Source organism: Temnothorax longispinosus, chromosome 1, assembly GCF_030848805.1.
Source record: "Temnothorax longispinosus isolate EJ_2023e chromosome 1, Tlon_JGU_v1, whole genome shotgun sequence".
Lineage (NCBI taxonomy): Eukaryota > Metazoa > Arthropoda > Insecta > Hymenoptera > Formicidae > Temnothorax > Temnothorax longispinosus.
Window position 1 is genome coordinate 15,996,393 of NC_092358.1, and position 26,421 is coordinate 16,022,813.

At 45.2% G+C, this 26,421-nt stretch overlaps 3 protein-coding genes across 3 annotated transcripts; 1 reads left to right on the forward strand and 2 right to left on the reverse strand.

Moving 5' to 3' along the window:
• The first annotated feature begins 6,642 nt into the window (after nucleotides 1-6,642).
• Nucleotides 6,643-7,308, forward strand: LOC139810054 (uncharacterized). The gene has a single exon (XM_071773407.1). It carries the CDS (start codon nucleotides 6,643-6,645, stop codon nucleotides 7,306-7,308), a length of 666 nt encoding a protein of 221 aa, XP_071629508.1.
• Nucleotides 7,309-19,287: 11,979 nt separating this feature from the next.
• LOC139813923 (uncharacterized) lies at nucleotides 19,288-20,969 on the reverse strand. Its single transcript, XM_071779800.1, has 2 exons — nucleotides 20,630-20,969; nucleotides 19,288-20,534 (listed from the first exon to the last, which is right to left on the reverse strand). Exons 1-2 carry the CDS (start codon nucleotides 20,737-20,739, stop codon nucleotides 19,970-19,972), a joined length of 675 nt encoding a protein of 224 aa, XP_071635901.1. The 5' UTR covers nucleotides 20,740-20,969; the 3' UTR covers nucleotides 19,288-19,969.
• Nucleotides 20,970-21,884: 915 nt separating this feature from the next.
• Nucleotides 21,885-23,087, reverse strand: LOC139810128 (uncharacterized). The gene is made up of 2 exons (XM_071773474.1): nucleotides 22,648-23,087; nucleotides 21,885-22,545 (listed from the first exon to the last, which is right to left on the reverse strand). The coding sequence occupies exons 1-2, from the start codon at nucleotides 23,085-23,087 to the stop codon at nucleotides 21,885-21,887; spliced, it is 1,101 nt and encodes a 366-aa protein (XP_071629575.1).
• Nucleotides 23,088-26,421: the final 3,334 nt, after the last annotated feature.

Genomic DNA, 26,421 nt, shown 5'->3' on the forward strand with positions numbered 1-26,421 from the left:
ATTTTTGGAGACGTGACCCCCCCCCCCCCGTCATCAATATATTTGATCAAGTTAATCTTGCAGTGAATATTGTCTAGATTCAATGTTTGTATTGTTGCTCGTGTTTTTTGTGTACGAACGGTGAGATTCGATTTACACACTTAGGGTATCTACTTACCGTGCTCATGACTTTAACAACTGTATATACAATTTGTTGAGTTGATATTACAGTTTATATATACAACAATTGATACATATACATATTTATTCAGTTTATTGTTGAATACTTGTACAAGAATCTCTCCGGTTTAATGTTATATGTATGTACATACTATATTATTACACTGCTTGCATTTGTTTAAGGTAATCCGCCGTGATCCTAGCCGGTTTTTTTCGGTTTTTTTCTTAGCACTAATCTTTTAATTGGCTTTATAGAAATGCAAAATTCTTATCTAGAATTAAAGTACGCATCAAAATCTAGGTCATGGTGGTCAAATTTATATCAAAAACAAAAAAAAATTAATATTTTTTGTTATACGTGACGACCACCACATATAAATTCGACCACCATGACCTAGATTTTGATGCGTACTTTAATTCTAGACAAGAATTTTGCATTTCTATAAAGCCAATTAAAAGATTAGTGCTAAGAAAAAAACCGAAAAAAACCGGCTAGAATCACGGCTTTAGGATCACCTTAAGTGGCCGAATAATTAATAAACATTCACTTATTATTCACCTGTCAATAAGAACAGGCTATATTAAGGCCTTCACACACAAATCGACGGAAGACGTAAGACGTAAATCGTAAGGAAATCCACCAATCAGAGTCGACTATTCCCCTCTTTAAAAGGGAAGAAGAGGGGAATAGTCGACTCTGATTAGTGGATTTCCTTACGATTTACGTCTTACGTCTTCCGTCGATTTGTGTGTCCGGGGCTTTATGATGCGCGCGAGCGATATCTGCGACTACGAGAGCTGAGATGGGCAACCCTCCCAGATATAGGAATTTTCAGCCTTAAGGCTAATTTGTACGTACAGATGAACTAAATGACTTAATCAGCAATCATGTACTATTATGGAGATATATTGGTGGAATTGTTTTTGCGCTCCTTGGGAGTCTTTGTGGATGATCAAACTGTCTAATTATATAATTATGTAATTATTTGCTGTCACGAATTACCATATATATTGTACATTGCCTGACATTTACAAAAAAAAAAAAAACAATAAGTAATAAAACAGATAAATGAACAAACAAATATATACACAATAAGCAGAACAAACAATAAAACAAAACAAAACATAACTAAAACAGATTTGAAAAAAAAACCACATTATTACAAATGCCAGGCAATTTGATTATGATTGTTTGATTATTTGATTACTTGATTATTTGATTATTTGAACTAGTTAAGGAAATCCTTATTCCTGTATTGCATACGGGCTCATTCTATATGAGCAATCTCATTGATCTGTTCTTGCGTTTTTCTCGCTCACATTGCGCAGGATATTTGAGGTAACCTAACTCAACACCCGGTCAGGAAATGCGCCCTTGGACAAGGTGTATATCGTGAGCTGTCCTAGGGCACCCGAACTCTCTGTCGTCCTAGGAGGATGGCTACCCCTGAAATAAATAAACCACACCTATGGATAGCACACCGGATAAGGATACAAACCTACTGTCTCAGGGGACTTTGGACCCCCAGGGGCTGGCGCGGAGGGAGTATAGTCCCAGCAACCCCAACGTCGATGGTCTCAACCCTAAAAAGTTGAGACCAGAATCATGCGATGGGCTTCAAAGCACTACTAATCTGCGCCCGGAGTGGGCGTCAGATAAAAACACATTTTCTCCACCGGCGTTGCCCACGGGCGCCGATGGCGTAAGAGCTACCGTGGTAGATGGTGGAAGGACTAAACCGGCGTCGTCCTCGGACGCCGGAGCGGTGGATACTACCGGGGAATTGGGAGGGGGTTCTCCGTCACCGACGTTGTCCACGGGTGCCGTGGATAGTCAGGCTACTGTGGAGGGAATCGGAATTTGTGGCTCAGTTGGATCGTTGGATCTCCTTCAGGGGCACTGGCTAAGTCTATTTTGGGCGGGGAATACTTCGACGAGATGTGGAACGAGGATGACCCCCCCCTTTGAACGAGCCCCTCAGCGATGATTTTCCGGCGTTTGACGCTGTTGAAAGAACATCTAACTTCGAGGAGAAAAGAACGTCTCCGTCAGGGTCTGGGGAACCAAGGTCTGACCCTGGTAGGAGCTTACATGAAGATCAGAACAAGACTGTCAACGATGTCATAATGATAGTGGACGATGACGACACATCGACCCCTACGCCACAACTCCGTGGAAAGAGGAAGGCACAACGTCGCCACACTATCAAGATTTAACTTTTCCCCTCACTTCTCCTGTCGCAAAGGCTCCGGTGAAGAGGAGGCTCAGCACCCCAAGGAACTTAATGGTTTCTTCTCCTGTTAAAAAAACCCCTCATGTAGATAGCATAAAATTAATTTCCGTCGATAAGTTAAGAGAACTTAACACGGAAAATTTGACGGAATTTCTCACCGACTGTGTCGGGAAAATTGAATCCATTCGAAAAAAGAGTAGGAATCTTAAGAGTAACTTTACCGGATACCTCAGAAATGGCTTGAGTAACATTTTGGAAGCGGTGAAGGTATACGGAGAACGGCTGGATTCTGCCGGGGATATATCAAGCCTCAAACTCCAGAACAAAAATCTGACCGCCAAGCTTTGTAATATTACAAAAGAACAAGAGTCTCAAAGACTGGAATGTTCTCAGCTTCGGAAGGAAAATGAAGAATTCCGCGCGAAACTCGGGATCCTCCGAGGGGAGGTTATGAGGTGGAAAAATCAAAATCAGAGGACTCTTGACCCTTCTCCGAGGGTTCTTTTAAACGTTTCAAGCGTGAGAAACAACGACAAATCAGATATGCGCCGAGGATATACAACGGAAATGGACTGTTCTGATTTTCAGGTGGATACCGAGGAGACGGAAAGGGAGGAAGCGTTTGAGGAAACGCTCGACAAGAAAACTAAGATCTCTAAGCAAGTGAGACACACGGAGTCATCTAAGCGACCCGACGGTGACCAAAGTGCGGAGCGCCCTCTTCCTCAGAGGAAGCCAAAGATTACCGATAATCTACCTTTCTGGAACAAGATGAACATGTTACCCCCACGTCCCTCTAGCGAGTCTGATACGGAGTCACATCAAGCTGAGACTCGTACTAAAAGGCGAAGTGTCTCTAAAGCAAAGATTTCTTCTCTGGGCAATGACAAGTCGGAAAGGGTTTTTTCTCACCGCAACAGATTAGATAACGAGGACTCAGGAGACGTCTCTGGCCGGGATATTGGACTTGTTAATGAGGATATCTCTCGACTCATTGAACGCAGGAGGGAGATGAAAGCTGCACGAGCTACTCGTAGAACTACTCACAATAACGAAAACAGTAAAGACCTTAAGAGGTCTAAAAGAACAGATACTCTTGGGAATCCGAACATGGATTTAAATTCTCAACAGATGAATCAACCTCGTCGGTCCAAGCCCCTATCCGCTAATTTAATCACCCCGATTGGTCCATCGGATGGTAAAAACAGGAAAGTGGTACGCCGTAGAGCTTCTAAAACTGCTGCAATCTCAATCACGAGTCTAAACTCTGATATTTCCTATGCGGACATCCTCAAGACCGCCAGGGATAGAATATCTCTGGACAATATGGGTATCGAAGACTCTCGGATCAGACGTGGCCTCAATGGGGGTGTTATAATCGAGATCCCCGGCTCAGATGGAGCCTCGAAAGCGGACCTACTTGCCCGGAAACTTAGAGAAGTCTTGAATACGAAAGCCAGAATAGCAAGACCCACGGTAATGAGGGAATTCCGTTTGTGGAATTTTGACGATTCCATCTCCCTTACTGAGATTACCAACATAATATCTGTCCGCGGAGATTGCGACGAACAAGACATAAAATTAGGCACCATTCGTCGTATGAATAACGGCCTTTGTTCCATCTGGGCCAAATGCCCATTGACCGCGGCGATCAAGCTGACCGCAACGGACAGAATCAAGATTGGGTGGACCGTGGCACGGGTCGAGCTTCTCGAGGCTCGTTCCATCCAGTGCTTTAAGTGCTGGCGCTTCGGCCATGTTAAAAATACCTGTGAATTTCCTGAAGACAGGGCTGGTAACTGCTTCAAATGTGGTTCGCGTCAACATAGAATTAGCACTTGTGATGAGCCTGCATGTTGTGTCGTCTGTAAAAACGCAGGTAGACTACACGATCATCGTCTGGGCTCTACCAAAAATTGCTTTATTAAGGACGTACCACCAAGGAGGATTGGTGCAGATAGAATGAACAAGTGAAATGGCTCTCTTCATACAAATAAATCTTAATAGGAGCAGAGAGGCTCAGGACCTGCTCCTGCACCATTCCGAGGAGCTGGGAGCCGTGGTGTGCGTAGTATCTGAACCTGCCCGCATGCCCGACTCCCAGCAGTGGTTCCGCAGTCAAAGCGGTCTCGCTGCAATTTACGTGAATGTTCGGATTGCGAAACATCCGGCAATTTTTCTTGCTAAGAGCCAAAATGCGGTTATTGTTCAGTGGAAAGACAAAAATTGTCTCTTGTTATATCTCTCCTAATATCGATTATAGCGAATACTCGGCATTTATGGACGAGTTATCCGTTCTAATTTCCAGCACCACGGATGTTAACAACTTAATAGTATGCGGCGATTTTAATGCCCACGCGCGTCGCTGGGGCTCAAGAAGACAAGATTTCAAGGGTGATCTCCTGGAGGACTGGGTTCACCAGGCTGACTTGAGATTAATTAATAGAGGAAGTAAACCCACTTTTTCAGCCGCCCAGGGCACATCAATAATCGACTTAACTTGGGCTTCTCCGAACTTGATGAATATGATCAGTGGTTGGTCTGTTCGTGATGAGATTGAATCTTTGTCTGATCATAATTATATCACCTTCCGCGTAAATGATTCTTCTGCTGGAGGCTCCTTTCCACCAAACTCTCTCAAGTGGAATTTCAAAAGGATGGACAAAGAGATGTATCAAATTGCTCTCGACTGGATCTGTGCCGTGACCCCCGACGATGAAGCGTACATGATCAATGCTGTACCAAACAAGTGGATCCACCGCTGTATCGTCGATGCGTGCAAAGCTGCCGTTCCCAGACTCAACTCTCGTAGGTCTGGTCCTCGAACCTATTGGTGGAGTGACAAAACAGCGAGATATAGAGCGGCAGTTATCTCTGCCATAAGGTCTTGGAACCGTGCTCGGTACAGGGACCCTCCCGACATTTTATCAGAGAAGAAGACGGCACTAGCCTTAGCTAGGAGAGAGCTTAAATTGGAGATTCGTAAGGCGAAGAACAACGCTTGGCGGGAACTCATCGCTACATTGGATGATGACCCTTGGGGTCTCCCATATAAAGTGGTTTTAAACAGACTCCGGAAGTCCACTCCAGGCCTTTCCATCACACTGAAGCCAAATATCTTCAACCAACTTCTAGACAATCTTTTTTCGCCCGGTAATGCACTGAGACGGGTCGATTTGGGAGACTGTGAGAAGGAGAGAATCCCTGTAACCACAGGGGAAGTCGCTGAGGCAATCGATGCTAAAAAGAACTTGGGCACGGCTCCCGGCCCTGACGGGCTCAAGGCCGTCACATTAAAGAGGCTTCCTGACGCGATGAAGGCCAGGATCGCTCAATGCTTCAACATCTTGCTAAAATATGGCATCTATCCGGCCTTTTGGAAAATATCCGATTTAGTACTTATCCCTAAAGGTGATCTTCCACCAGTTGGCGAAGTGTCTAAGGCTCGTCCCATCTGTTTGCTAAATGAGATTGGCAAACTTTTTGAGCGGATAATAGCGCGCAGATTGACTGAATTTATGGACGAGAATCCCGCTTCAAACTTACCGGACAACCAATTTGGTTTCCGAAGGCTAAGATCTACGAGCGATGCCTTATTTCTGGTTAAAAACATCGTAACCGAGGCCCGCCTAATGGGAAGATCGCGCTGGCCTTCTCATTGGACATTGAAAACGCCTTTAATTTGGTCAAGCTTTCGGGTATCAGAACACCTCTGCGCACGAAGAATTTTCCGCGTTACCTTCGCAGAATCGTTGAGGCATTTCTTTCCGGACGGAAGACTAGATACCTTACACGTAATGGTAAACGTCGCTTTAGATGGGTCAACAGGGGTGTCCCACAAGGCTCTGTCTTGGGCCCCCTGTTGTGGAACCTCGCTTTCGACCTCGTACTCAATCCGAGGCTATGCTCTTCGGCCGTGCTCCTGCTAATTCATTCTTTGAGTACGAGGGTCATAGGATCCGAATTGCTAGAAGTATGAAATACCTCGGCGTATATATAGATGGAACATGGTCTTTTAACACACATTTTAATTATATTGTGGAAAAAGCCACCAGAGTAAGTAGAGCATTGTGCGGAAAGACTCCCAAATCTGAGGGGTCCGATTGAGTGCAAGAGAAGATTGTATTATTCTGTCGTAATGTCAATCGTGCTATACGCGGCTCCCATTTGGAGTAACAAAATTTCTAAATCGGAGAACAAGCAACGAATCCTGCGGCGTGCCCTTCGTCTGGCGGCTCTTCGGACTGTGATGGCATACAGGACGGCCTTTTATGAGGCCGCCTCTTTGTTGGCCAAGATTTCTCCTGTTCATCTCTATGCGGCGTATCTGAAGAGAGTATACCTTAAATTACACGAGCGGAAGGAATCGGGCACATACACCGAGGACTCACCTGCTGAAGAACGAGCAGAAGAGTGGCTGGAACTGCGCAGGCAATGGGCGATCCATATCGACGATGATCGTCTACCTGGCAGAAGGACACGGGGGGCTATCTCCCCGAACTTCGAATCATGGCTGGATCGACGTACAGGCTTCCTTACCTTTAGGATAACTCAGTTCCTGACTGGCCACGGCTGTTTCGGGACCTTCCTTTTCAGAATCGGAAAGAAGGTAACCCCGATCTGCCGTTATTGTAACCTTGCCGAGGATAGTTCCGAACACACGATTGTCACATGTAATTATTGGGGTCTCGAGCGCGGCGAGCTGGCCGCGGTTGTCGGACAAGACTTGTCCTTGGCCGCGGTCGTCGGTCGCATGTGCAATTCCCGTGAGGCGTGGTCGGCCTTTTCAACTTTTGCCGAGAGGATCCTCCGTCGCAAGGAGGAGGACGAGAGAAGGAGACAGCAGGGAATCGAGGATCCCAAAATCATCGTGGGAGACGCGGCTGTGGCTCGGGGTGACGATCTCCCCCCTTAATTCGTCTCTTAGATTGTACGCGCTTTTTTGGATTGTTATTATGTATTTGCGCTTGACACTCGGTGTCTTTGATGACGTGCGTTTTGCGTTGACCTGTTCCAGTGCTTTGGTGGGGCGTCTCGGGCGCCGGCCGGTGACGGGCCGCCTGCCTCCTGAGGTCCGATGCCCCGCCTCTGGCGGTGCTCCCGGATCCCTGGGGGACTGGCGGCTCGGGGTCAGTCGGCGGCCGGTGCCCCTCTCTCTGAGTTGCCGGGTGGCGCTACGTGTTTTGCGCTGATATGCGTTTGTCCGCCTGACATACTTTGGTTTCCCTGGTGTGCCTGTGTTTTTCTGGCTGCGGGGTCCTGCCGGGGTTGGCCGGCTGCGGCTCGCCTCTCGCTGCTTTTTGGGCTCCGACCTCATTGCCGTGCAATGAGTCCCGGTAGCCCCTCTTGTGGGGGTGGAGAGCGGTTGGTCGTCCTCGGAGGGTCCCCGTGGGCTGGTGGCGGCATGTATCGGGGATTGGTGTTTTTTTCTGTGCCTTCCCCCTGAGCCCTTGGGCTTGGGGAGGGAGCGCAGTCTTAATCGCGAACTCGAGGACTCGAGATTTGGTCTTACATGTTTTGATGATGGGTTTTTGTATTCCCCTTCTAAGCTTACGAGTCAGTGGACTCTGGCTCGTACCTTTCTATGTGGAACCCCTCTCCGGATAGAAGGGGTTCCTGTTCGTCTCGTTTGTGTGCGTCTGTGGTAGTGTACGTCTTGGTCCTGGGGTGTGCTCCTTGGGTGAATTGTCCCGCAGCCAATGAGGGGAATCCCAGTGGTATGACTACCCGCGGTCATATCATGGGATCTCTCCGAGGCGGTCGAAAGACTCAGTGCACATGTGCGCGGGCCTCTCGACTAGAGAATGTATTCTCCCGGGATCGGCCTCCCTCGGGATCGGACCTGTTCGGTGGTCGTCTAATTGGATTACGTGTGTCCTGACGCCTCGGCGTGGGACTGTCCCGTCACACGTTGTAATGCCACGTTGCGTATCCGTGTGTCGTGACCATAGTCCATTGTGTCTGAGTGTTAGGGGGGGGGGGTTTAGTGGGTGCAAGCTCCACATATCCTGACGGCCGGGGTCAGAAACGCGCGAGGCATTTCCCCTCCTCCACGTAAAAAAAAAAAAAGTGCTTACATTCATTTTGGAACGCATTGTTAGCGGATTGCATATCAACAAACATGTCGTCGAATCGAATTATAAACGCAAAAATTGTAACAAAATTCCAATTTCTAGCATTTATAACGCAGTGGCTTTTCCTACATTGAATTTCTCATAAATGGATTTGTACATAATTTAAATATTAAGCAAGGAAAAATTATATGCATACACAAAAATAAATTAAAAATTGAATAAACGAAATATAGGCTCTCCTGAATAAATCAATAAATAAAGGGAAGTGAGAGAGGCAATCAGAGCCGCACGCGGTAATTAATGCGCAATCAAAATAAGTCAATAATAAAATATATTAGTTAATACAAATTCGGACGTTTCGACACTTTTTTTGTGTCATCTTCAGCGTAAAAATAAAAATAATACATGAAAATTTCAGACGATAAATTACAGTCAATTGCGATAAAATGAGTCAATCAGTAGAAAAGCGCAGTCAAATCAATAAAATAAAATTCATACGAATGTTCGGTAGTCTGTCAGGATATGCAAATGCTCCAAATCGATCGCATCTTCGACGTTTACTCCTAGGTTGGAAAACCAGGTAGAAAGGAGAGATTCGATTATTGTCCTTTCTAAACTGTGAATCGGAGTCGCAATATGTTAAAAAACGCAATGTATCAGTATTAAAATTACAATCACAAATTCTTATTTACGGAGCATTACAGACCAGTAAGTCGCAGTGTTAAAAATGTACCTGTCGCTCTGACATGTCGTGAGTGAAGCATTGGTAGAAATTGGAAGGTTAACATAATAAAAGCGATGTATACATAAGTCAATGGTGGGGATAAAAATTCACAACGAATAACTCTAAATTTTTGATAACCTATCAATAACGTTCAAATAAAAGTATCCGGTAAACCTTTCGTGTCCGTCTACAAATTCAATCCATTTTCCTGTCTCTTTATGCACATCATCTCGGAAATTAAGCGTTTATAAAAATACGATTCATTATCTAGAATTTCCACATTATCCCAATCGAAATTATGATTTAATGCTAATCTATGATCTGTTATAACAGAATGATTAGATGTATTCCAACATATATATGGTTCTGGTGTTCCTTAATTCTTGTTTGTAATTGTCTGCTCGTATGGTCTACATAAGATGCGTTGCAATCATTACAGTTAATTTTATATATTACGTTACATTGTTTAGAACGTGGGAGACTATTCTTATGAGCTTTTATGAAGGTTATTCGCATTTTGTTTAAGCTATTATATTATAATCTTACTTTCATATGTTCTTAAATTGTTCTGTTTAAAAAATTTAGAGTTATTTGTTGTGAATTTTTATCCCCACCATTAACTCATGTACACACCGCTTTTATTATGTTAACCTTCCAATTTCTACCAACGCTTCACTCACGACATGTCAGAGCGACAGGTACATTTTTAACACTGCGACTTACTGGTCTGTAATGCTCCGTAAGTAAGAATTTGTGATTGTAATTTTAATACTGATACATTGTGTTTTTAACATATTGCGACTCCGATTGATGGTTTAGAAAGGACAATCGAATCTCTCCTTTCTACCTGGTTTTCTAACCTGAGAATAAACGTTGAAGATGCGATCGATTCGGAGCATTTGTATATCGGCATATCCTGACAGACTACCAAACATTCGTATGAATTTTATTTTATTGAATTGACTGCGCTTTTCTACTGATTGACTCATTTTATCGCGATTGACTGTAATTTATCGTCTGAAATTTTCATGTATATTTTTATTTTTACGCTGAAGATGACACAAAAAAAGTGTCGAAACGTTCGAATTTGTATTAACTAATATATATATTTTATTATTGACTTATTTTGATTGCGCATTAATTACCGCGCGTGGCTCTGATTGCCTCTCTTACTTTCCTTTATTTGATTTAAAAATTAAAACAACAATGTGTAATAATAATATTAATAACATACCGATATGAATTTGGGGTGGCCATTTTCCATATAGCGATAAATAATTGTTTTTTAGGTGATATTGTTTTACGTCCTGATTTTGATCTTAGTAATTTAGGTTTTAAAATTTGTAGAATAAAATTAAATGTTGCTCGCTTTATTATAAAAAAGGTTTTATTTAAAAAATTAAATATTCTTCCTCATCCAATAATAATTTTAATAATGTTATTATTTGCGCAAATATAACACACAATAACCTATCGTCTGCCATTTTGACGTGCTCATAGTCGCTTACATTGCCAAAACGAACGACATTCTTTCTTACTATTGTGTAAGCGCTCAGATACCAAATCGAACGATTGAAAACAGCGCTTATAAGCGTGAGCGTTTACAGCGCGTGAGCGTCCAAACCGAACGCACCCAAAGAATGTAATAGTATTAAAATTGCAATACTTGCTTTTTTCGAACGTTTTAATGCTTCTGACTATTTTTTTCTTTGCTGGTTTTGAATGAATTAAGTCGCAAAAAGACAAAATTATTGTCATCGATATGATAATGTATATTTTAAGTATAAAAGCACTCTAGTATCTTACTGGCTCAAAGGATGTGGCGATAACTTTCGAATGCAGGGGTCATACGTTCGAATCAATTGTTTTTTTTTTTTAATTATTTGTTGCCCGTAAAAGTAACATAACAATTATTAATTCGGTATAGTTAAGCGGCCTGACTGGCAAGTTTTATTAAGTATATCACAACGACGTTTCGACCACTAATTCGGGTCCTTTTCAAGTTATTTTAACAATGATGGATCATTGTGCGTCAGTTATATAAAATTCGTGGCGGGTCGGAAAAATACGACGGTCTCATGTGAAGGCCGAAAAACTAATAGTTTAACTAATACTAATAGCCATGAGACCGTCGTATTTTTCCGACCCGCCACGAATTTTATATAACTGACGCACAATGATCCATCATTGTTAAAATAACTTGAAAAGGACCCGAATTAGTGGTCGAAACGTCGTTGTGATATACTTAATAAAACTTGCCAGTCAGGCCGCTTAACTATACCGAATTATTATTTCATCACTGGCGAATAATTCTTATTGAATATAACAATTATTAATTTATATGAAATTGGCGTTTAAAAATATGTATTGGCGAAGTATAATATAACTAATTATAGGTATACATAATCAACGAAAAATTAAATTATTAAAATTTAATATAATTTATTAATTATTCCAATTTCATGTATTCTTTTTATTCATTATTCTTGATTACATTAACAGAATTACATTAACAGAAGACGTGATCGACTTAATTAACGATTTAAATAAAACATAGAATCAGCAGTAAAAGATTAACTATCACGACGACGATAACAAAAAAGAACATGCACGCAAAGAGCGCCTCCAGCCACAATTATCTTGCCTCGATCTCTTCTAATTTATCACCTATTTTTAAATAGCGGATTATTAAATATTAAAAATCGTGATACGGAAAAAATCGTCACGATTGAAAGGCAGCGAGTGACGTTAATCCTCGTCGCAAATTGAATTTCAAAAATATTTCGAGGAACAGATTTTCATTACGTTAGGCGGTTAGGACTCAAAACTACAAGAGCCACAGTTTGGCGCAGGAATATGATAAATAGTTCTATATAAAAAATACTTCCGCGATAAACACTATCTTGGATAATACTGATCCAATTTTTGTTGCAAGGCTGTGCGCGTAAAATATGAAAATATACATTGCTCTTCTTTTACGTTGCAATACTGTGAATGCAACGCTTAAATTAATACTGCTCGATCTTGTCGCGCAATCGCCGCCTTTCAATTTGTCACGACGAGACACGGCGAAATCGCAAAACGGCAAAACGCAAAAAGATCGCAAAACCAGACGAAAACTATCTTACAAAACAGGCGCGTATTGTCTCCAGGGATTTATTGTTGCTCCTCCATATCTTCCGCGTGCTAATTAAAAACATTCCTTCGACGACAAAAATAGAGTATAAAAAATTGTTTGAAAATCCTTAAAAATGCGTCTTTATATGGTGCGAATATAATAGCGGCACCGCATCGACGCTTCATCAATGACACATTTTTGTATTTAACTCTGTGAAATATTATAGGCAATCACAAAACGTCGGGGCAAAATGAAGTTCATGATCCACGGGCGCTATTGTAAAAAAAATAATTTAAACGTAAATATAAAAAACAAATGTTCGTCGATACGCGCTTTTCCCGTTCCAATTCTCGACCCTTTCCGTTCTTCTAGGCGCGTACAAGCTCTCACTTAGGCCCTTTCGTATCTTACATTTTACGATTTTGTCTCTCCGTGGGGTCAAGGTATCTACGTTAGGATTGTTTTATTAGTAAACGGACGTAAATACCTCTTGCAAAAATACAATCTCTCTCATACGCTAAGAAAGATCCGTTACATGCTACGTTACACTTCGTGCTTATTTGCTTAGTCGCATTAATTATCGTTTCCACGGACTTTAGACTGATTCCAACCGAAATGTTCGATAATAGTGTGTGACCTGTGGCAAGAAAGGCGCAAAACATCGTTCAGCGAGACTTTATTTTGTGCTGCGCGAACGAATCGACGCTCGTTCGAAACATTTCCCAGCTAATTTCTATCTGCGAATCTGAAATCGGTATACTGATGCATCGGGATTTGACGAATCCATTTCTTATTCTTGTTTCGTTATTGCTTTGTTTTTTAGAATTAAAGGTCTTGTTAATTGACGCGCGTAGAGATACGAATACTCCCAATAGAAAAAGCGCGTTTAATTTTAATACTTTCCTCACGCGGATTATTCCACTTAATTTAATTTGTTCTTTAAAGACTCCGATATGTGCTTTTATTGTTTTAAAAATATCATGTTAATAACATGAATATATTCCTAGACTTTCTAACAACAATTCGAACTTAACCGATTTCGACTTAAAATGATCAGAGAGAAAAAATTCTAAAAATATTTTTAAAGAACCTACGTATTCCTTTTGGCGTACTGATATTTACAATGTTGTCTTCTACAACTACATGAAAAGTTGTTGGTGAAGTTGTATTTGAAGATCCTATTCTTCTTTCAGAATTGACAACTAATGGGAATTCTCGTTGGAGGACATTGAACTTGAGGTTCGGTTCAGCCACCGCATTCCTTGTAAAGAAGTACGTTTATATAATTACATAACACCACATTACAAATACAAATGTGTATGTGTTTTTATATACTTACTTGTTTACATTTCGAGCTTCTGAACAATTCAAAAACAACGTTGGCACAGCCGATGGTAGTAGGTGACGTTTCTTAACAGGGTCTTTCTGTGCTCGACCTTGATGAAAGGACTCTTGACTAAAATAAACCGAGCATATCCTTGCTGAAAATAATATAATGTATAAATAATAAAACTTAATACATTGTATTAAATATGGCTTCATAATTTTTATTTCAAATTAAAGATTTTCATATTTTGAATTGTAAAATGTTTTTACTTATATACATGAACAAAGTGCTAATTTGTCTTTATTATTTTCTTTTCATATTAATAACATTTTATGACAATTTTACTCCATTCGTAAATATAAAATTTGAGGTTATGTTATTAACTAAAAAATATTATTTTTTATTCATTTTTGTTTTTTAATTAATATATTTTTGCACGTTTATGTACAATATCAAACTTACCAAATTCAACTTTTGGTGGTAAAACGCATAGTTTCCTATTTTTTTCAGCCATCCTTCCCGCATCACTTCATTTTTCGGTAGCTGAAAAAAATTCACAGCTTTCTCACGAACCCCCGTTGTTTTATTCGTACAACTTTTCACAATACATCGCACCATTATTATTTTAAATTTATATATTGTCACTGTTTACCACACAAAACACTTGAACCGTACTTCGAATTATCTTATATATATATATATATATATATATATATATATATATATATATATATATATGTTACAGTTAAAACCCGAAATCCGTCAAACCTCGAATTTACTGGTAAATTCTAGTTTTAACTAAGCCAGCTTGGCAATTCGCGTTCTAACTGAAATAATTTAGTCAAAACTAGAATTAACCGACTGCTTTAGTAAATTCGCGGTCTAACGTGTTTCTCTTACAGTCAAAACGCGAAATCCCTTAATCGGCAATGCTATACATACATGTGTTACGCCCAAACACCGAAATCGCTCAGTGAGCGAAAAAAACATCCACAACGCAATGTGTGCATTTGAGAAACGTCCATGACGCGTTCTGCATAACTTGCATGTACTTTAAGCTTTAAGTTATAAAGCGAGGTCTACGCTGCCTACCGGCGGAGGTGGGCGCGGGAAGGGGGGCCGAAGGCCCCCCTTGCACCCCGCGCGCGCGCGCGCGCGCGTGTGTATGTGTGTGTGTGAGTGACGCCCTTTAAAAGTATTTAAGTGTTTAAAGCGCGTCAACTAACCTATGTAGGTTAGTGAGGCGCTTTAAAAGTATTTAACTGTTTAAAGCGCGTCACTAACCTATGTGATTTAAACACTTAAATACTTTTAAAGGGCGTCACTCACACACACACACACACACGCGCGCGGGGGGGGGGGTGCAAGGGGGGGCCTTCGACCCCCCTCCCGCACCTACTTCCGCCGGTAGGCAGCGTGGACCTCGCTTTATAACTTAAAGTACATGCAAGTTATGCAGAACGCGTCGTGGACGTTTCTCAAATGCACACATCGCGTTGTGGATGATCGGCACCGTCCACAACGCGTCGTGGACGTTTCTCAAAAGCACACATCGCGTTGTGGACGATCAGCACCGTCCACAACTGTACTGACTTGCACGACAGCACGTATTAGACAATTGACAAGCGCGCCGGCGACACGTTAGAACGCGAATTCACTAAGAGCAATCAGTCAATTCTAGTTTTAACTAAATTATTTTAGTTAAAACGCGAATTTACTAAAGCGGTCAGTTAATTCTAGTTTTAACTGAATTATTTCAGTTAGAACGCGAATTACCGAAAGAACTTAGTTAAAACTAGAATTTACCAGTAAATTCGGGTTTTGACGAATTTCGGGTTTTAACTGTAACATATACACCTTGACATATGATTATACATAAACAAATACGAGTGGCATAAGCGGCATGAGTGTGACAAGGATGCATGAACATGTGCCAATATTACAACACCAAAAATGTTTTATTTCTAGACGTTGGCTACTCTGTTTACACAATTCGACACGAGTGACGTCATTACCCGAATTCCCCCAGGCAATTGAGTACACCATGTAATCCTTACACCATGGCACGGAGTGCTCCCGACTCTACTCGCGTCGGCTCAGGGGCTTGACTTTGGTCGGTTTCGGACGGTCGCCTGTTAGCCGCGGGCCTGAGCCGCTCTATTTCTGCGTTAATCTGCGCAGGTGATATGTCCTCACGCCGCGCAATGGCCGCGGCAGCTTGTTGCTGGCTCATCTTGTTGGCCCAGAGGGTATAATCCTCTTTGGTCGGATCGAATACTTCGCTGTCGTACGAAGTCAGGGAGAATTCTCCTCTTTTGGAGTTCTCGTTTTGTGTGTCGGACGAGGTGTCCGATCGTGCGTCACCTTCGGTCGGGGGAAGTCTGTGTGCGTCACTGTCGTGATGATCGTCACTGTGTGTTCGTCACCGCTTTTGTTTGCTATACTATTTCGCGGGTCTGCGTTCGCGTTACAGAGACTCGCATCTAAAAACTCGAATTCGCGTTCTACTATGACGTTGGGGTGTAACTCGAGCACTGGCGTGTTATCGTCGGCAAGTTGCGCGTCTAAATTTTGTCGCACGCGGTCTAAGGAATCGTTGTCCGTACGTCGTGCGGCGCGAAAACGGTTTCGGATGCTATTTTCGATCGCTTGTGCGCGCGCTCGCTCAGCACGAAGGATGCGTTGCTGACAGGGGGATGCCGGAATAAGTCGTTCGACATCTATCGGCGCTTACGCTTGTATCTCCTGTAATTGCGAAGTTTTCTTTCGGCGTTCGCGGTTATATTTCCTGTAATCGCGAAGTTTTTTTTTGGCGCTCGCGGTCCGTTCCCCTATTTCTCGCACAGTTTATTATAAGTTGGAACGGACTTACAGTAACGACGCGGTGCGCATGGTGTCTGCTTTCTGTTGACGTCGTCCGCTGCTACGCTGTCCCGCTGGAACGCTTCGCTGCCTCGCTGCTCCGTGCCGCGCTGCTTCGCGGCTTCGCTGCTCGGTTCCGCGCTGCCTCGTTGTGCGGTAGGTCGGGGCCGTCTCCGGTATCGCTGATATGTGACGCTCGGCGGCTGCTACCGTTGATTCACTCCGGGATGTGTTGACGCCGTTTATTGTTTCATTCCCGTTTTTAGGCGTACCTCTGGCAGGATGTCCTTTCGGCCGGTTAGCAGATCCCACCGCTGCCACCAATTTTGTCGTGCCACGCCTTGAAGTTCGTCTCAGGGCCGGAACCGGGTTCGCAGGATCCGCAGGAAGGAGGAAAGAACAACTCCCGAGATGTATTTGGTTGCGCAGTGGTGTTTAATAAACGACTTCTTTGTAGTTACACTCAAATCACATATTTAACTGCCCTGACTTGCAGGCTCAATAACGATACATGGAATAACGCGGTCGCGTGCTCTCGATGGTAACTGCCCGCCGCTTATCGGAAAAGCGGGCCTTTTAATGAGCGGTGTCGCTTCCTCGTTGCTGACTCGGTGTCAGCGCTTTTGCTTCCGGGCTCAGGTTGTGACCGGACGTCACTCTCTGGGTACGTGGATCACACGAAAATGTGAAATCTCAGCCAGATTTGCCTATCAAACGGTCGCCACTCGGTTTGACCTTGATATACCGAGAAGGTAAGTATCGAAATTATAGCACGATATCGTAACAATACTCCATTAATTCTCTTTTATTTTCAGGTTCTCGACGCAGGATGTCTCGATGCCCCGACGCTGCCTCCCCAGTCTCCCCACTGCTGGATCATCGATGGACAACGTGGGACCACCCCCGACGGAACAGGTAAGTAGAAAATGTGTATGTTTAATTAATCGGCCAATTTGCTTTTTAGCTTTTCGCCCCGGATGGATCTCAACTGCCGCTGACTGTCCCAGATCTTCGCCTTATCGCATACTGGAACGCCGCTGGACAACGATGGATCGATGCCGTAGGACAAGGTAAGTCACAGGTAAGTAATTCAAATTAACTTCACACTGCGTATATTAACAAACAATTGATTTATTTCAAATCGTCGTAGTTGTTTACAAAATTGTCGCGCCGTATGCGCTTCACGCTGACACTTTTCGTCGAACGTTGTTATAATTGGCAATTAATTACCGCTCGCAATAGTTATATGAGTTATGTTTAACGCGCAAGTACGCGGGAGTGCTTGGTTGTATTATATCGCTGCGCTAAACTACGCGCTAAGTCCGTATTGTATGAGCGAATCTTACATACGTGTTACCGTGACCACGATATCCGAGCGACTGCCTCGAGTTGCCGGGCTCTCCCGGCGTTCCCACCTCGGGATTTTTGCTCCCACCATCGGTTGTTATTCACATCTCGGTACTTTTCCACGCCAGATGTTGAACGCTTTCTCTTTTCTTATGGCAGTTTTTGCATGTTTTCGCGTTCGGTGTCGCCCGCGGTTCTCAATTCGAGCTTCGTAATTACTCGCACGCATACGCATGGGTCCCCTTGGACCCCGCTCCCCTGGTTCCCGAGTCCGAGGATTGTGCGACCGAGTGGTCCCGCTGACCCCTCGGATCTTTCCCGTCGCCTCCTCTAGTGACCCTCCGTCCGCTACTTCCCTCCGGATTATCGCGGTTACCGACTTCCGGGGGTCATTGTTTGACCCCGCTATCTCCGTGTCCGGTAGTATTATCGCGTCGCGGGTCGGTCGGTTGACGTTCGTGTCCCTCCTGAGGCGGACTCCGCGGCTCGGCCACCGGCTGTGACCGCCGTACCCCTATGCGCGGGGGTCATTGTTGTGACCACGCGATCTTCGCGCTCAGTGGTATTATCACGTCGCGGGTCGGTCGGTTGACATTCGGGTCCCCCCTGAGGCGGACTCCGCGGCTCGGCCACCGGCTGTGACTGCCGTACCCCTATGCGCGGGGGTCCGGGGGTCATTGTTGTGATCCCGCGATCTCCGCGCCCGGTGGTATTAGCGCGTCGCTGGTCGGGTGGTTGGCATCAGGGTCACCCCTGAGACGGACTCCGCGGCTCGGCCCCCGGCTGTGACCGCCGTATCCCTATGCGCGGGGGTCATTGTTTTGACCCCGCGATCTTCGCGCCCGGTGGTATTAGCGCGTCGCGGGTCGGGTGGTCGACGTCAGGGTCTCCCCTGAGACGGATTCCGGGGTTCGGCCCCCGGCTATGACCGCTGTGCCCTCATTCGCGGGGGTCATTATTTTGACCCCGCTATCTCGCGGGCCCTTTGCTTGATTCTCGCCGCGATCGTCCCTATCTCCTCCGCTCGGGTCTCCTGCCGAGGCCCGCTCGTTGTCTCGTTCGGTCCTTCATTTGCGGCTCGCCTGCCGGGGTCAATCAGGCCCCGGTTCCCCTATTCGTCGCGTCGCTATATTTTCAGATGAACGCTAGCCATATGGGCTCTTCGGACTCGCTTATCCGGTATTTAGAGTAGGATATATATGAGACTTCTAGGCCGGGGATCTCAGGGGGGGTGAGGGGCGGGGGGAAGGACTCGCGGCCGCGGGGTCTGCCGGGCGGGGGGGGGGGACTCTAGTGCCGCCGTCTTCCGAGGAGGTGTGGGGGGGGGGGGGTGTCTGCGTTCCCACCATATGGTGCGAGGGGGGGGGGGGGGGGGTGATCTGCGTTTCTAGCATAGGGTTGGGGCGGGAGGGGGGGGAGGATTAGGCGAGCGCGTCGGGACATGTTCGATAAACAAATGCAGCCTCGCGTCGATGTTCGGCCGATAGTATTTATAAACAGATATCATTTCACACTTATCAAATGCGAGCGAGCGCCTATGGCAGGCGGCTATAATTTACGACCTGCGACTAGCGTGACACCGCGGTCCTTTTCACTTTTCTTCGTAGGAATTGTCGCTTATCGGTGTTTCGCGGCGCCATTCGGCTATGGCGTCGCGCGTTACAAAGGCGAGCGCCGATGACAGGCTGCTAGATTTTATAAACACTAGACGGGATAAGCGTGGCAACGCGATTCAATTTCTATGGGTATCGACGAACGTCGATGACAGAATTTATAAACGAATATCATCTCGCACTGCGGATGGCCGAGCATCGATGGTCGCGCGACGTAAGTACTCGACCAAAATTTTATGCGACATAACCGTCGCGGTCTCTCCTCTTTATTTTTCTGTATAGGAGAACTATCTAAGAGAAAGGGAATAGATAATTATTTAATATTTATTTATTTATTTTAAGAAAATTTCTAAAAAACTCCGAGATATACGGGGTAAAAAAAGGGAAACAATAAAACGCCGGAAAAAAAGTTAGGTATAGGGAAGGACATGCACGCAAAAGAAAAATACATCGTTCGTTTTAGGGTGTAAGAAAAGCCTGTTTATTTAACTCTTCTTTTACATAATATATCTTACGTGCTAAAAACTAAAGCTGCGAGCTCACAATCGATGATCTGATTCGTATTGAACGCATCGCTAGCGTATATTACATTCGACGCTTCCTTGGGATCTTTCGCAGTGGACGCGATATCGGAGAACTGCGCAAACTTTGCATCGACCGTCGCAAGTATTCTGATCAAATGATCGAATCTCGCATCGATGCACCGATCGAGATCGAACATACGATGCAACGTCGATTCGGTCATTCTCAAGCATACGTTTGCAGATTCGAGACGTATGAGTTTGATGTTATTAACCGTACAAACTCTCACCGTTAGCGGTCCAACGTTTATAAAACTATGGATATCTTTGAAGTCATTGCGAAAGAAATTCTGAATATTTTGCCGTTGCTCGTATAGCGCCTTCCACGTTTCGAGAGACAACAGCAGTTCCTTTCCTCGGCGAGGATCTCCAATGGCGATCTCCACGTAGCTCGGTGGACCCACGTTGATACCAATTTCGAGGAATTTGTATTCCGTAGCTGTCAGCGCGTATCGTCTGCTGAGTATACGAACCGCGCGACGATCCAACGAAATGCTGTAGAAAAAAATAATGAGATTACTTTCAAAATAATACAATTCGCAAAAAAGATATAAAAAAATATAAAGCTCTATAAATTATACAAAACTTACTTGTTTTCACACGTTGGAGTTTCAACATCGGGAATCGGCACGTAATAATTTATACGTCTACTGCCGCTGTTGCCGCTGTTGCCGCCGTTGCTTCCTCCAACGGAATACATTTTTTCTCTCGGTTATGAGAAGCGGACCGTTCGCACAAGCAGCCGATACGAGACTAGTCGTATAAAAGTAATCGAGTATACGCGACAGCACCCACTATAACCCTTCCAAAACTATGATGAAAGAGGGGGAAATTAATGTTTCTGTAACACGCAATCAGCGCTCTGAATTTTAGGAGAGGGGACTAAGGTAGGATGTTTTTTCTTCATTAAGACGTATATCCCCCCCCCCTCCCCCTCTCCCCTCCGCATGACATCAACCGCGAAACATGTTCAAACATGTTCGTCTAAAACTGATACCCCATTCCCCCTCCTCGAAGCTCTCGAGTTAGAATTCGTCACGTATACCTACTTATTCTTTAATTTTGTACACTATCGACTAAAGGGAAAAGAAATAAAACATTGAAAAATTTACACATACATATAAAATTTATTTTTTAAAAAGATGACAATTCTCTCTGGCGTCGCGACCACCAGTTAAATATTTTTAATACATTTTGCAATGCGCAATTTTTAATGTGTTTTCCACATCGCACAGTATTGGTAACATCTAGATTATTTAAAGATTCGATATCTTCGTAATCCGCATCCAGAGTCTCGATGTTTAGGTTTTTTCTCGCTTTACTCTCAAGCAGATCCACCAGCCATTCTCGTTTCTGGCATCCCTTGACGTACACGAGAGTCGGCATCTCGTCGTCGTCGTCGTCGTCGTCGTTGTCCTCTTCCTCACCGAGCACCGCTGATGTAATTAAACGCTTCACCTTGCTGTACGACACGTTTCCGTCTTCCCATCGTAATCCATGGTGATTGCGAATCAACCAGGAAGCGCACGATTTGTCGGATTTTGTGAGGAGATTCCACGGCATGGGGCATGTAAAGATGTAATGCGCCAGAACGGCCCCGTTTCTCAGCACCGCCACCTCCTTGACGACAAATTTCATCCCGACGACGAAACCTTGCAGGTCGACGAACGTTGGTGCAAACATGAAGAAATATCTCTCTCTTTCTTCGATGCGTGAATCGAGAGGAATGACGCGCGTTTCGCGACACTCTGATTTTTATATCCTGCTCCCCTCTTTTTCCCCTCTCATAAATTTGTATCGGGAGTTAAAGAGAGAAAAAATTTTCGTCGACGTTGCCGCGAACACTCAGACTATTTTGCGCACTACGTTGGTCAACGGATTGTACTCGATCACGCGATCGTGTATGATGAGACAGTACGCGGAGGTATTCGGCGGTACGTTCTCCATGCAATCGAATTCTAGTCTGACATCCACGGTGGCGTTTTTGACGGATTCGTTTTGTCGAGAGCAATCGATGATCACGAACGGGCCGTTACGTAGAAAAGTTGAAACGGTGAGACTCGGCTCGAGATATTCGTATCCGTAATAGCCCTTGCAGAAACGCGCGTACATATCGTACAGAATCGCCCATCTGTGTTTACCAAAGTCCAAATTCAAATCGTCGTACGGATAGACTTCCGAGTTTAGGTAGAGTTTCACGTTGGTCAGTTTGCAGTCGTCGAATCGGCTCGTGTCCGCGGACATGACGTTCTTCCGACCCGTTTGCAGAGCGAAGACGACGTATCGCGGTTTCTCGAGCTGAGTCGCGGTCTTAATGGCCCACGAGTGCTTGGTCGTGTTCTGCAACAGGGGATACTCGTACAGATCCCACGAACGGAAACCCATACTTAGATATCGTCCGTTTTCCAAGGCGCGCAGCATCGACAGCTTGTTGACCTCGCTCAATACCACGTGAGGCATTCGCCACTGTATCTTGAGTAGTTTGACAGTAGGCTCCAACGCGAGACTTCCCAACAGACAATTGTTGTCGGTGCGCGATCGTATCAAGATTAATTCGTGACGAGCGTTGATCACCACGCGTTTGTAATCCTCGCAAAATCCCAGTAACAGGTTGAGCGGTACGCAGAAATTGAAGTATCCGTTCGCGTTATTATGCGGTTCCCAGCCCGCGTTTCGCAGGATCACGCTTCTGTCGGACGATACCGTAACGTAGTTCTTGAGCGTGCTGGTTATTCCTACGTTTCTGCAGTGATCAATCTCCACACCGTCGAGCTCGTATCGAATTTCATCAAACATGAACGCGACGCAATTATTCCCCAATACCACGTTATCGGCTTGGCCGGCTGCTCTGGTCACCGTCAATGTTCCTTCGACGTAGAGAAAACTTTCGCACGGCAACGTATACAGATCCTGCTGTTGTATAGGTATTCGTATCTCGTCGCTATACTCGAACGTTGTGTTGGCGTATGGGTTGTATGTGTGAGTCTCGATCTTGACGATGCGATCGTCAAAGACCGGCTCGCCTCCGATGTTAAGAATTTCAGTCATCGTTCAGATGTTTCGTACCGCGAATCCCAGAGATTGTAAAAATTTAACGTTCGATGCGTTGAGCTTCTTTCTCGTCTCTGTTTTCGTCTCTGTTTTAACGCTACCGAATGTCGATTTGATGATATCGTCGATCGTCGCAGTCGTAAAGATATTTTTATCCGTCGCACGCTCCGAGTCGTTCAACACGAGCATGTCACACGTCGCGCGTTATCGCTGTAGTCGTCGTACGTGCAATCTGACGGTGATCTCTTCTCCTCGAAAATCGAGCAATCGTCCGTCTTGATCCGTGACGCGTATCGTTAGATCCGTAACGCTTCGCGCGATGATCGGCAGGTAAATGATCTGCGCCGGCGTTTCCGATATCTTATATCCCGGTGGTACGCTCGGTGAAAATTCGTGTATCGTGTGAACACGTTTGCCGTTGCTGTACGCACCCGCGGTCACGTTGCACTCCACGCGGATAATGTTTACGTTGATAATATTAATCGACGCGTCCGATTCGTGCCACTGTCTCGGCTGCAATATACGCTTCGACGAGAATCCCAGCAGCGATCCAACGTTGTTCGGTTTGTTAAAGTTCACTCTGAAAGCGCACTTGATCTCGCTCTTCATCGTATTGTAATTTGCGCGGAGCACTATCGGGTATTCCGCGGCCTCGTCTTCGTAGCCGTTCGCGCGAGCGGTCGCCTCTCGCGCGATATTCGCGACCGACGTACGATCATCGTTGGAACGATTTACGCGTCGCGGGCGTTTTCGTGAAATTTCGCGTTTCAAAAACTCATGTATGGCTCGTATCTCGTACGATCCCTCGGGAATCGTAATTTCCGTGTCATCCTCGTCGAAATAAAATTTATTGTTCGAAGAATTCACGTTCGGAATCGTGTGATAAGTCTCAAAACACGTTAGACCGAGCTCGTAGTCACCGTCGCTCAGATCCACGGCGGGAAAATAGTGCTCCGCGAGGATGCTGCTCTTCCCCGTCAGCGTGAACGTTATAGACATGTCGGCGAAAACCGTTAACGAATACTGAGTCACCACGGCGCACCGTCGGGCTTTAAATTAGCGTCGATCGTCCGGAGAAATCGCAGGCACAATTGTCCACAGATGTTCTGATCGTATCGCTGATAAGACGTGCAATTGTACTCGATCTTCGTCACGCTCGGCCCGAAATATCGCACCAATTCTTTCGGCGGTCGAAGATTGCCGAAACTGTCGAAATATACGACTCGATCTTCCTCTTCGCGTACGCTACCCAATGAGTACCGGGACCCGCTGCATCGTCCAAATTCACGATACCGTTCTCGTTTCGACGTACACCGCCGATCGGTAACGAATCACGCATGAAGACACCTCTGAAGAACGGTACGCGCATACGCCTTGCCAGTCGATTCAATTGTACGTTAGTCGTAATACCCGCGGGCATATTTAACGTCTTTTCGACGTTTTTTTTTTTTTATTTTCAACGCTACTCCTCGCCCGCGTTTGTGCCGAGATACAGCCCTCGTCCATATTTTTACGGAGCGAGATAAAGTCCGCGACCTTCCACGGCGCGTTTGTGACGTTGCATCTCTTCCAGCTGACGCCGCGCGGCTTTGTTATCGTTCACGGCCTTTACGACTCCCGCCGCTCCGCCGGCCAGAGAACCGAGAACTCCCAACAACGGTAGAATCGGCAATACACCGCCTCGTTTCGCTGTCGGAAGTATCCGTTTATTCGTTAGCTTTTTTTTCTTCACCGTTTTCGATTTTTTCGTTTTCAAGCCCATTCCGAGCTTCGTCTTAGCCTTCATGGTCGCCCAGACGGCTGTAGCGGCAGCTCTCTCCCCGAGAGTCGAATCTCTCGCGGTAATGCGTTTTCGCGCTTCCGCAGCGAGTATCTCGTCCGCCGCGTGTCTCTCGGTGAGATCGCGGTTACGCGAATAGGCTATGTCGTGCTCGCGACACGCCGCGTCCAATGGATTAATACCTCGATCGCCTCTCGCCAATCGTTCTTGTAAACGAGTTCCCGGACCGCAAAATTGATAGCTGGGAATGTGTAATTCGAACGGAAGTGCGTTTATCGCGCGATTTAACAGGCCTTCGCCAATTTTTTTCGTTGACATTCGCCGCAATCCTTTATCATTGGCGCGGGACCGTCGATGTGCGTTCGCTGCCACGGTTGATTGTAATGTTCGTAACAGCGACGATATTCTTGAACCTCCAAATCCGCCTTTATATGTTCCGGAAGCTTGTCCCACACGTAGTGGACGTGATTGCCGCACGTTTGCAACAGAACGGCTTTCGGCACAAATTGCAGCTGTTCGGCGCTCAAACCGCGAATATCGGAAGGTCTCGACAGTACGACGAACATCTTTGCTACTGAGCGATTCGTGGTTCCGCTTGCCTATAAATATGCGTTCGAGTCAGCCAGAGAGTCGGCAGTGTGGAAAGAAATGAGATTCGTGCGACAACCGTTGGCGATTCGCGTGACCAATTGCGACGACAGATTACGGTCGATGGGGGGCAACGTGGAGAAACGCAAGCACGGTACGATGTTACCGACTACTATACGCGCGATCATTTGCGGACCCTCGAATTGCGGTAAAACCAACGTCTTGATAAGCTTGCTGGAAAGTCCGCACGGCGTACGTTTCGAAAACGTGTACGTATACTCGAAATCGTTGCAACAGCCAAAATATCGATATTTGGAGAATTTGTTGACATCGATCGACGAAATTGGCTACTTTACGTTCTCCAATAACAGTGACGTCATTCCACCGAGCGACGCGCGTCCAAACTCGATCTTCGTCTTCGATGACGTGGCGTGCGATAAGCAAGACGCGGTGAGAGAGTATTTCTCAATGGGCAGGCACTCGAGCGTCGACTCCTTCTATCTCTGTCAGACGTACGCAAGAATACCTAAACATCTGATACGCAACAACGCGAATCTGCTGATCCTGTTCAAACAGGATGGTACCAATTTGAAACACGTCTACAACGATCACGTAAATACCGACATGCCGTACGACGAATTTTGTTCGTTGTGCCACGATTGTTGGCAACAAAAGTACGGATTCGTAGTGATAGACAAGGACAGCGCGCTTTCGAACGGTCGATACAGAAAAGGATTTAACGTGTTCGCGATACCGCAGAAGCGATCAGTCGTTGCCGATACCTCGTCGGAAGTGAAACGTTAGCGTTACAGAGAGAGAGAGATCGACACCCTGCTTTTTTCCGCGATGGCCGCGATCGATGGGAGCGAGAATATTAGCGAACGCGAGAAGGTTGTAAAAGAGATTGCGAAGACGAGTGATTCGATTCGCAAAAAACTTCGCGCTTTGAAGACCGGTAAGATC

What these genes read in the sequence shown, in the direction of transcription:
- LOC139810054 (XM_071773407.1), top strand. Translation starts at nt 6,643, where the DNA reads ATGGCATACAGGACGGCCTTTTATGAGGCCGCCTCTTTGTTGGCCAAG.
- LOC139813923 (XM_071779800.1), bottom strand. Translation starts at nt 20,739, where the DNA reads ATGTATTCCGTTGGAGGAAGCAACGGCGGCAACAGCGGCAACAGCGGC. An exon ending in ACTCCAACGTGTGAAAACAA is followed by an intron (nt 20,535 to 20,629) that starts GTAAGTTTTGTA and finishes TTTTTTCTACAG; the next exon opens with CATTTCGTTGGATCGTCGCG.
- LOC139810128 (XM_071773474.1), bottom strand. Translation starts at nt 23,087, where the DNA reads ATGACTGAAATTCTTAACATCGGAGGCGAGCCGGTCTTTGACGATCGC. An exon ending in TTCTGCGTACCGCTCAACCT is followed by an intron (nt 22,546 to 22,647) that starts GTTACTGGGATT and finishes TCTGTTGGGAAG; the next exon opens with TCTCGCGTTGGAGCCTACTG.